This window comes from Epinephelus fuscoguttatus, linkage group LG7, assembly GCF_011397635.1.
Source record: "Epinephelus fuscoguttatus linkage group LG7, E.fuscoguttatus.final_Chr_v1".
NCBI lineage: Eukaryota > Metazoa > Chordata > Actinopteri > Perciformes > Serranidae > Epinephelus > Epinephelus fuscoguttatus.
In genome coordinates, this window is record NC_064758.1 from 45,487,339 (window position 1) to 45,499,123 (window position 11,785).

General features: G+C 42.2%; 1 protein-coding gene across 1 annotated transcript; it reads left to right on the forward strand.

Annotated features, from left to right (window-relative positions):
- The first annotated feature begins 154 nt into the window (after positions 1 to 154).
- On the forward strand, positions 155 to 11,099 carry pcsk1nl (proprotein convertase subtilisin/kexin type 1 inhibitor, like). Its single transcript, XM_049581979.1, has 5 exons — positions 155 to 350; positions 7,334 to 7,589; positions 8,220 to 8,463; positions 8,545 to 8,658; positions 8,918 to 11,099. Exons 1-5 carry the CDS (start codon positions 297 to 299, stop codon positions 9,315 to 9,317), a joined length of 1,068 nt encoding a protein of 355 aa, XP_049437936.1. The 5' UTR covers positions 155 to 296; the 3' UTR covers positions 9,318 to 11,099.
- The last annotated feature ends 686 nt before the right edge of the window (positions 11,100 to 11,785 follow it).

Consider the following 11,785-nt stretch of genomic DNA (forward strand, 5'->3'; position numbering starts at 1 on the left):
CTCCTTCCTTGTGTCCTTGGCTCCTCCTCCACTTCTCTCACACTCCTCCCCCATCAGCTCACTTTATACCCCCCCCCCCCCACACACACACACTTTCCCTCCTCCACACTTACCTCATGTCTTTGGCGCCTCCTCCTCTTATCATTTACTCTCACACTCCTCCCCCTCCATCTCTATTTTCTCTCCTCTCATCCCTCCTCCTTCCTCCCCTTCCTCCTCTTCCTCCCTCCCTCCTCTTCCTCCCTGTTATCAGATGAGTCAGTGTGTGTCCGTGTGTGTGTTCAGTCAGTAGCGTGATGGCGTCTCTCAGCCTCCTGCTGCTCAGCACCGCGCTGATCCACACCGCTCAGGTAAGAACAGACACCCGCATCACATACATACAGGGGGGGATGGGGGGGGGGCTTCACATGTGTGTCGCATGTTCTCGTTTAATGTCGTCACGGTAACCTGATAGTGATGCAGAATAATGTCACTGCTGTTTACCTGCCTGCCAACGCTGTTACATCACAGTGTGTGTGTGTGTGTGTGTGTGTGTGTGTGTTGCCTTTACGTCTGTTCTCATTTCCATCTGATGGTGTAATATTTGATTTATTGATCAGGTTAATCACTGCAGAGAGAAACAGACTGTGTGTGTGTGTGTGTGTGTGTGTGTGTGTGTGGGCAGTCACTGTGACCAGAGGAACATTTTTTTTTCTGTCACCATAGCGACAGGAGACGGTAACCCATGGCAACAGGGCCGTATATTAAACAGGTTACAGCAACTCTCCTGACATCTGACTGCTGTTCTCTGTGTGTGTGTGTGTGTGTGTGTGTGTGTGTGTGTGTGTGTGTGTGGCCTTGTTTATCTATCCTTAGGGGGACCCAGTTCAGTCTGGGACACAATGAGGACATTTGGGGACACAAAGGCCTGTTTATTTAACTGCAAAAGCATAAAATTTGTATTTGTTCACATACGTCAGTGTGAAGGTTTATGCTCTAAGTGTTGATTTTAACGGCTACAAAAAAATTTCAGTGTGTATGTTTGCTGTCATAATTATGGATGCTCTTATTCTGGGTCATACTAACTTTGAATACTGATTTTATAACGTCTTCATCCCTTCAAGTATCTGTTCTTTTGATGTGTGGATCGTAGTTTTATGATGTATTGTTCCAGATTCTATTGTATGTTTGTTATCGATGAGCACTCAACCTTACTTTTCTGCCTTTCTTGGCGAGGTCATCACTGACAAAGTACAGAGCCCCTCTGGGGTCATGTGATTTAAACTCTTCTTTATTTAATTTTGACAATATAACTTGTGACAACACATTTACTAAGTTCCTAATAGGTATGACCGATGGTAGCGTAATTGTTTGTTAAAAATGTCAAATTGTAATTTTATGGCTCATCACTGTTTTGATGGATTCAGCTAATGGCTAATGTGAGTTGGCAGTTGTTACCATAGTAACAGTAAATGTTAATGGAGTGGGCTGAAGGAACTAAACAGAGTGATCAAGCTGCATTGTTAGTATGAATAAGAAACACTGTATATGGTAAAAATACAAAATATACACAATATGAACATCAATAAATGACAAGCTAGCACCTGTGATAATAAGAAGGTGGTAGATATGGATAGGATTCACTGTATTATAGATCGTCTACAAATACAGTACATTCTGTAAAGCTACAGTTTATTTAGAAAGCCTCAGGATGCTCGCACTGATTCACCTGACACACTTCGTTTTCTCCACTTTTCCTGAACCTTGATGATAAAGGCGGCCAAGTTAGCGTGACAAAGAGTCAGAAAGAAGCCACGACAGGAATAAAGCCCAGAATCTTATTTTAACTTTAGAGGAAGACGGAGGCCTTGAGCTCTGAGTCTGCGTTAACTTTTCAGTTTTTAACCTCCGTCTCATCTGAAGCTGAACCAGGAGCTGAACACGACCAGGACACATGTGACATCATCATCAGCTTTAGTGTCAGGAGAGGAAACTGAAGGAGAGCAGCTTGAACAAACATGTTCGTGAACATTTTCAGATACGTTTTATCAAAACACGTCAGCTGTTAAAAATGAGACGTATAAAAGTCTTTTTTGGGTTTCTGAGACAGGAACAGGACAGAACTGTTTCTGATTTGAATCATACGTCCCGGATCTTATTCAGACGACATTCAGCTGCTTCGTTTTGCTTCGTTGGTTCAACACGTTGATATTTCTCAGTATATGAACAGCTACCATCTCAACACCTCTGTTCGTATCAGGCTGTAATTTCTACAGAAAAACACTGAGTCAGCAGGAAGTCAGACTGAGTGATGTTCCTCAGAGAACTCATTACACCCTCCTCCTCCTCCTCCTCCTCCTCCTCCTCATCCTCTTCATCATCAGTCTCAGATTAAACCTCCTCCTGTACTGAAGACTGAGCATCATGAAGTTGAGCTGATGCATTCTGGGAGATATTACAGTCATAAATCAGGTTGAATCTGAGCAGCTGCTTCTGTTTCTCTGACACACACAGAAACACCTCAGCAGGAAATTAAACCAGATTCATTTTCTACTGCAGCAAATCTGACGCTCCGACACTGATCATCAAAACTGCTGGTTCATCTTCTACTGTGGAGCTGAATCATCATCATTATCATCATCATCATCATCATCATCATCATCATCAGATACTTTATTATCCCCATGGGGATATTCAGACTCTGCAGAGACCCGTTATCAGTTTTCACCTAGTACTTCTGTTAACGATCAAAATGCTTTATATTCTGGTCTTTTTGCTGCTGACTCACTGTTCAGACTGACTCACTGTTCAGACTGCTGAGTCACTGTTCAGACTGACTCACTGTTCAGACTGCTGACTCACTGTTCAGGCTGTTGAGTCACTGTACAGACTGCTGACTCATTGTTCAGACTGTTGAGTCACTGTTCAGACTGCTGAGTCACTGTTCACACTGTTGAGTCACTGTTCAGACTGCTGACTCACTGTTCAGACTGACGACTCACTGTTCAGACTGTTGAGTCACTGTTCAGACTGCTGACTCATTGTTCAGACTGTTGAGTCACTGTTCAGACTGCTGAGTCACTGTTCACACTGTTGAGTAACTGGTCAGACTGCTGAGTCACCGTTCAGACTGCTGACTCACTGTTCAGACTGTTGAGTCACCGTTCAGACTGCTGACTCACTGTTCAGACTGCTGACTCATTATTGCCGTAAGTCAATTAAACGCATTAACATCAGTGTTCTGATAGAAGTGTGTTTTATAGAAATCTGATCAGCCTGAAGCTTCAGAATCACTTTGGTCATTAAGTCTCCCTCCTCCACACCAACCGCACACACACACACACACACACACACACAGGACCAATCTCATTAGGGGAGGCAGGAACATTACAGCTCGTTATGCTACCATGGCAACAGCCTCCCTTGACGACACTGACAGCATCCTCATCTCTCTCTCACACACACACACACACACACACACACACACACACACACACACACACACACTGTGATCTGTGTGTCTCACACAGGTCAGCCAGTGATGAACGACCTCACTGATTTGAGGTGTGGCAATAATTAGTTATTGATCACAGATCAGAGAGGGATCGTATTACACAGCGCTGCCACAACTGTCAAACAGTTTGAAGTGTGTGCGCGATGAACAGAGCAAACATTTAAACAATACGAATCATTCTTCGTCTGAAAAAGTTCACACATGAACTTGAGGTCATGAGGTCATGGGTCATCTGGTGGGGAATCTTCATCTCAATCTGCTGCTGTAACCATAGTAACACAGCATCACCAAATACAACTGCCTGCTGATGACCTCTCCTCTCTACCTGTCTCTACCAATCAGCTGCCCAATCTGAGCATCTGGTATCTGGTATCTGGTATGGCAACACCACTTGGACAAACAAAGATCACGCAGAACTGCATGAACATAGTTTATGGACTTTTATATTTTAGAATAGAACAAAAAAATCAGCTGCTGAAGTTGAAGCAAATGTAACGAGTAACGAAAAACCTTTCAGCTTTGTGACAATTCATTTTCCAGCTGAGTTTATTCCACATAAAGGAACACATCGTCATCGTTCAGTTTATAAACATCAGCACATCTGGAGATACATGGTTATCACTGGACAGGAAGTAACTAAAGCTGTCAGACAGATGTGGAGCAGGAAAAGTAAAATATTACCTCTGAGGTGAAGAACAAGGAGAAATGGACCTGAAAATGCTTTAGTTTCCACCACTGACTGTCACATGAGCAGCTCTGTAGAGTCTGTTTAAAATAAAATCCTAAATATCTATAAAACACAGTTAAAGGTCAAAGGTCATGAAGCACTGTCAGGAGACTGCAGTGTGACCTGATGTTTACACACTGCAGACAACAGACGGGACTCTTTACAGCAGCTGTATGCTGAAAAGAAGAACAATGTGACAGTTTTCAACAGCAAAACCCAATAAAATCATACAAACTGTGTTTTATTGTAGATTATTTTTACTTTAAGGGAAAAGCGTAAAGTTATTTAAATGTGACTTTTAAAAACATTATGGGCATAAAATAAATATAATTCATTAATAAGAGATGTTTTTAATTTTTTTCATTTATTTACATGGAGGGATGAATTCACACGTCTCATTAAAGATCAGAAACAAACAAGCAGCAGGTAGAGACTCACCTTAGGCCGACCTCTGACGTCACTCTGTCCGGAGGATGGACAATGGTTCGCGTGAACGTTCTCAGATCCAGCAGCTGGATCAGGTGAAGAGCACAGTCCTTATGTCTCGTGTCTCATTGTGTCCGTGTGTCCGTGTTCTCTCTGAATCAAACCTCTCAATCATCATGTGCTCACCTGAGCGGCTGCAGCAGCTCACGCTCTCTGATCACCTGTCCGTCATCTTCCTATTTTAACTACTTCCATCCTCGTGAGGTGTCACCACTGAATCAACCAATGAAAACAACTCATACCTCAAATCTTATTAGATACAGGCCGACAGAAAAATAAAACAAAATAAAATAAACCCAGATTTTAAAGAGAAGTTAAAATATTTCAGCAAATGAATCCTGCGTTTGTGTCAAAATATGAACTCTCATTTTATTCTATTCTAACATCACAGATTTGTAAACTCTAAAACTACCTTGCAAATATAAAATGGATCTGCAGATACACAAATTCTAAAAGAAATGACAGCATAAAATGTAAATGTGCAAGTCTGTGCTTGTGTTAATGCTTTTCATTTATTTGTGAATTAAATACATGTATTCACAGATTTTTATTTGAAGAATTTATTTGTGTATGTAAACTTTTTTTTGGGGGGGGGGGGGGGTGCAAATCTTTTCTGATAGTGTGGAAGTTGTTTTAAATGTACAGATTACACTTTATCACAGAGGCTGTCGATCAATCAGTTCACACAAATGATATCGAGAGTAATCGACCTCTATACATTATTAATATATCTGATATTCATGTGTAATCTAATCCTTATTAAAAGATGTCAGTCGCGCGCACACACACACACACACACACACACACACACACACACACACAGTATGATCAATCTGTCTTATATAATCAATAAAGAACAATAATTAAAAGATAACATAAATTAATTTTACATCCTGCCAACAGAGGAGGGTGAGGGTCATTAAAAAAATAATGTAGAAATGAATGTAAAAAAGCTCACTCGTGTGTGTGTGTGTGTGTGTGTGTGTGTGTGTTAAAATCCACCTCTCCTTCTTCTTCGTGGTCTTCTACTTGGTCCTGAGGAGTTTTTACCTGCAGAGGATGAAAACTGATTTTAGGAAATATAATTATTGTGTTTCTCTCAGAGAATAAAATGGATTAAGATGGATGTCAGTTACGTGTTCAGTGCGGAGCTGCAGTCTGGACGTGGTGTTAGCCTAGCTTAGCATAAAGACAAGTTTAAAAATACACCTGCCAACATCTCAAAGACTGATTAACATGTTATATCTCTGTTGTTTTCTGAGTGTTGAGCAATTTGTTACCTGCACTGCACAGGAGTGTTACGCCCATGGAAAGGTCGAGTAATCCAGAGGGTTTAAGCCCCACCCTCACACCCAACAAAAGCTCCACCCTCCTCTTTGTGAGGAGACAAAATATTTATAGTGTTCAACAACTAATTAATGGAACGCAAGTCTAAACAGATGTGTTTTTAACTGCTTTTTAAAAATGTCCACGGAAGAGGCCGCTCTCAGCTCATGAGGTAGTGCATTCCACCATTTCGGTGCAACAGCCTTAAAGGCTCTATCACCTTTCATCTTTAGTCTTGTGTGAGGGACAGTAAGTAGGTGGCCTTCAGCGGACCGCAGTGACCTGACAAGACAGTGAAAGGACACCAGATCCATCAAGTATGCAGGTGCTTGACCATGGAGGGCTCTGTAAGTGATGGTTAGAATCTTGTGCTGGATCCTGAAATTGACAGGGAGCCAGTGCAGGGATGCCAGGACTGGAGTGATGTGAGTGAACTTATGAGATCTGGACTTATGAGATCTGGACAGAAGCCTGGCGGCAGCGTTCTGGACTAGTTGGAGGCGGTCTAATGAAGTTTTATTGAGACAGGTGAAAAGAGAATTACAGTAATCCAGACGTGAGGAAATAAAAGCATGGATGATCATTTCTAGCTCGGAATAAGTTTGGAAATGTTTTTGAGGTGGAAAAAGCAGGAGCGAGTGACAGTTTTGATGTGGTCATCGAAGAGCATGGCCCGATCAAATGTGACCCCAAGGTTTCTCAACTTGGGGCGCACATTTGCACTGAGGGACTCTAAGCAGCTGGCCACTTTAGATGCTGAGGCGTCAGGTGCAATAATTAAAATCTCAGTTTGAGCTGCGTTTAACTGAAGGGAGTTAGAAGACATCCAGTCCTTAATTACATTCATACAATCGTACAGTGAGTCAATTCCATCGGTCCTATCAGGGTTAAAAGAAAAATATAACTGGAGGTCATCTGCATACATATGGTATGAGATACCTTCAAAATTACTGATGACATCTCTGAGAGGGAGCATGTATAGCGTAAAGAGGATAGGCCCAAGCACTGAACCTTGGGGCACCCCGCAAGAAAGGGGGGCAAACTCTGATTTATGAGGGCCAACAGCCACAGAAAAGGATCGATCAGACAGATAGGATTTAAACCAATGAAGAGCGGTCCCTGAGATTCCTACCCTGTCCCTCAGCCTGTCTAAAAGGATGTGGTGATCAGCAGTGTCAAAGGCTGCACTGAGATCAAGCAGAGGGTATAAACCTCTCGTGCAGTATAGGAAACAAGTTGTTAACGCTCAGGTCTCGACCTTCCTTCTGTTACTGACCCCTGACCCCCGACCTGTCTCCCAGCCTCTACCTGCAGCTCGTGGCGGAGGGCGTGGCCTGGATGTGTCAGTGGGTGGGATCAGACGCCAGCGCAGAGACCTCCGTAACCTGCTGCCTTATGAGGACCAGGTGTTGTCATATCCTGCTTCCCAGGGGGGAGGCGGGGCCAACAACCTGTACTACCAATCAGATGACTGGAGGGGGCGGGGCCTGGACCAGGCTCTCCAGCGATTGGTGGAAAGGGACCAGAGGCGGGAGCAGGAAGAGGAGCAGCGAGCAGGTTGGAGTTTTTTCTCAACATATAAAAATCTTTTTCTCAACAGATTTCAACTTTTTTTTGTCTGTGTATTACGACTTTTTCTAAACATTTTACGACTTTTTTCTCAACAGATTAAAAAACATAATAGGACATTTTTTGGTCAAAATATTGCAAGTTTTTTCTCAATATTTTGCGACTTTTTCTTAATACATTAAAATTTGTTTCTCAACATATTCTGACTTTCTCTCAAAAAAATTAACACTTCTCTACAGATTACGATATTTTTCCTCAATATTTTACGAACACAGGGACTTTATTGTAAACATATTACAAATTCTTACAAACATATTACGACTTTTTCTCAACAAATTACAACTTTCTTTCTCAACAGATTAGGACTTATTTTTGAAATATTACAATTTTGTATCACACTTGACAAATTATTAGTCAGCTGTTAAACAAATCATGACTTTGTTCTAGAAATATAAATACTTTTAAAAATACTTTGACTTTTTAGATATTTTGTCCTGTCTTGAAACAGTGACTGTTTCAGTTTGATTCTAAAATCCGTTCTGTGAATAAATCTTTATCACATTTGTTTCAAGAAATAAAAACTTGACAAATAATTCGACCAATCAAATGTGTCCACAGCATACTTGGCAGCTTTGCTCCGCCTACTGAGCGAGGCAGAGAGCGCAGGATTGGTTGGCCCAGGTGACGTTGAGGTGGTAGAGGAGGAGGAGGATGAAGAGGAGGATCAGGGGCCACCAGGAGACTTCCAGGGCCCGGCCCCCGCGGACTACGATGAGACAGGACGGGGGCTGAACATGGGGAGGCCCCCCGCTGCCTGGTGGGGCCTCCTGGAGCCCCAGCTGGCTCAGGCGCTGCTGGACAGGTGAGCACCAGGTGACTGAGTTAGGGTTTAAGCTCTCGCATTTGTCATTAATCAAAGTTATTGACAACTTGTGATCGACAGGATGGAGCCTCAGCTGGCTCAGACTCTGCTGGAGAGGGCCCGACAGGAGCGCCTTCAACAGGCCGGACGAGTTCCATCAGGACTGAACCGAGGAGGCGACCAGGACGCTCTGAGGTCTCAGCAACATCACACTCATCAATAATCCTGTTTCAAGATTAGTACAAATCACAAAGTTTGTTGACAATAACTTCCCCATATAACCCTGTGTTTTATTGACAGATGACGACTTTATTGACAGAATATAACATTACTGTGACACATGATGACTTCATCATCGACACATGAGGATTCCATTTTGGACATTTGACGACTTTTGTCCATGTACAGAAATACGAGCACTAACGATACCGTTATATGTCCTCTTCCTCCTCAGACGTCTGGTTGCTAGGTTACTGTCTAGCATTGGCCCTAACGACACCCCGGTGATCTCCTCTGGTCGCCGTACGAGGAGGGACGTGTCCATTGCAGCACCTGAACCTGCTAGCTCCGCCCACAGGAGAACCCGCCGCTCCCTTGATGATGTGGCTCCTCCCTCACCTAGCAACGACCCACCTCTGCTCAGAGTGAAAAGGCTGGAGGACGAAGAGGAGGAGGAAGAGGAGAAGCTCAGCCCCCCCGCTGCCGGGCTGCAGAGGATGAAACGCATCAATACCATGGCAACACCTGATGTGGAAGAACTGAATCATGGGAGTCGTAGGCGCCGGAGGAGAGCTGTGGCGAACTACGACCCCCAAATACTGATCGATCAGATCCTGGAGTACATGAGAGAGTAAGAGGAGGAGAGGAGAGGAGAGGAGAGGAGAGGAGAGGAGAGGAGGAAGAGCAGGAGGGGAAAGAGGACAGGATAGGGGTTGAGGAGAGGAGAGGAGAGGAGAGGAGAGGAGAGGAGAGGAGAGGAGAGGAGGTGAGGAAGAGGAGGTGAGGAAGAGGAGGAAGTGTATTTCATCATTGTCTTTCAGGATTTTTTATTTCCTGTATTTTTTAAATGTTTTGCTGCTTTTGGTGAAAAATCGTCTCTGATCAGTCGTTTGTTGTTAAAATGAGAAGAAATGAAAAAGTGATGGAGGAAATTTAATTTATAAAATCTGTCATGTCCTTAAAAAAGTCTTTTAAATGTCCTGCAGAGGGCGGCGTCATTCTGCTTTTTATTTAACCCCTTCATCTCCACTTCAGTGATGAAATATATTCATGAAACAGCTCAGTCATTATTAATTAATATAAAAGTAAACAATCAACTTGATTTCATGTGAAAAAGAAGAGCGGCTCTGAATCATCCAAAGATTTTATCGACTGAACGTGTGACAGAATAATCAGAGAGAAGTTTAACTGCTTTAAACTCAGCGGGTCATTAAAATAAAGCTTTAACAAATGACGTTTGTTCACACTAATGATGAGATGAAACCGGCTCTGTCTGCAACACGCAGCTCAACATAATATCAGTTCATATTTACCGTAAAACTTCTATTAAAAGCCCAGGCTATCATTTGCTTAAATCACTGAAATCAACAGGCCTATATTTGAGACAGGCCTTTAATTCCTTTCACACAAAACTTTTGCTACAATCAAACTGTTTATTTGAACTAAAATGAATATGACTTGTTTATAAATAAGGCTTTGAATAACATTTTAATTATTATATTATATAAATCATTACATTTTTTTTACAGCACCCAGCATAACAACACAACACTACTTTATCCTGTTAAAACAATGCTCTTAACTTGGATTAATGTTTATGAAAAATCTTGATTCTTTTGATCAGTGGACCCTTACCGACTACAGAAATATAAATAACTTAGCGGGAAATAAAGGAATGGACACATATTCTGACTTTATGACCCCTACAGAAGAAGGCAGTCACCATTTCTTTTTCCATCCCCGTTGTTAAACATGCATCTAAATCTGAATGGTTTCAGTTAAGTAAACTGAATGATTGAATTGTAAAGAATCTGACCAAGCTAATGATGCGTAGCATCTCTGTACTGACAACAGTTTAAACATTCATATTTGTATGTGCAATCAAAGCAGCTCAGTAACATTAGCTCAGGTGGCCAACAGCCTGTTTTATACATCCAAAGAACTTCTATAAAAATGAGCAGGCCTCTGATGGAGACAGGCCTTTATTTGTCGACACGTGTAGCAGCACCGGGCTCGTTACAGTGACTGGGCCTTCAATTGAAGTTTTACAGTATTTGGGTTTAAGTGAAGATTTTCTTCCAGAGAAACTCTTTAACGAACAGTCTGAACTCTGTTTAAAATATTAGAACCTAATTATGTTTTTGTTGTTGTTTGTTTTGTGGGAAACTTTTTCGGAAATGACATATTTGCCTTAATCTGGTCTGTGGAGAGGCTTTTAACACTACACTACACTACCCACAATCCTCAGCAGCTGTTCCAAATGCCAAAAATAATCACTTTAACTTTTTTGCATTTTTTTTCCATCAGTTTTACAAAGATCCAACTGTAACATCAAAACCCAGCAGCTGACCCGCAGCACAGTCTGAAGCTCTCTGACTGGTTGTTTCTGACAGCAGTGCTCTCTGGGACTTGTAGTTGACCCCGCCCACTTTAATTCTTTATTTAAAAAAGGTCAATTTTCAAAAATATCTAGCGGTAAATTCAGCTCTGTACTGACCCAATCTTCCCTCCATCAGTGTGAAAATGCAGACAGATGACGGTAACCGTGGCAACAGCTCATCAGCTCTGTGATTGGCTCGTTCCTGTTGTGTTCATGTACTTCAGCTTGTGTGCAGCAGCTCTGTCGGTGTGATCACTCGTCTGTCCGTGGTGAAACGAACAACTTTTATTTATCTCACAATCTGAATTAAAGTCAGTATCCACCACAAACTGCTGTCTGTCTATCTGTCTGTCTGTGTGTCTATCTGTCTGTCTGTGGATTTCTGTCTGACGCACAAACACGATTTACTATCAGCTGTTACACATTTTAGAGTTTCTTATAATTTCTGTGAGGGATGATGTTCAGCCTCCACAAACAACAGACCAATCAAATGTTCAACAAAGTGTTAATAAAGTTTCTGACCAGATGTTTGAAATTAAAAGGTTAAATATGAACAACCTAATCTTACCTCACAGTCGTCATAGTGATGCTCTGCAGAGCTTCATCATGATGACGTTAACGCTCACAAACACAAAGATAAACATCAGCTGATGAAGATCATGTGATGCGATCAAAAGCTCAGCCATTCGTGGACCTGGAGGAGAGATGATTGAAGTCGACTGT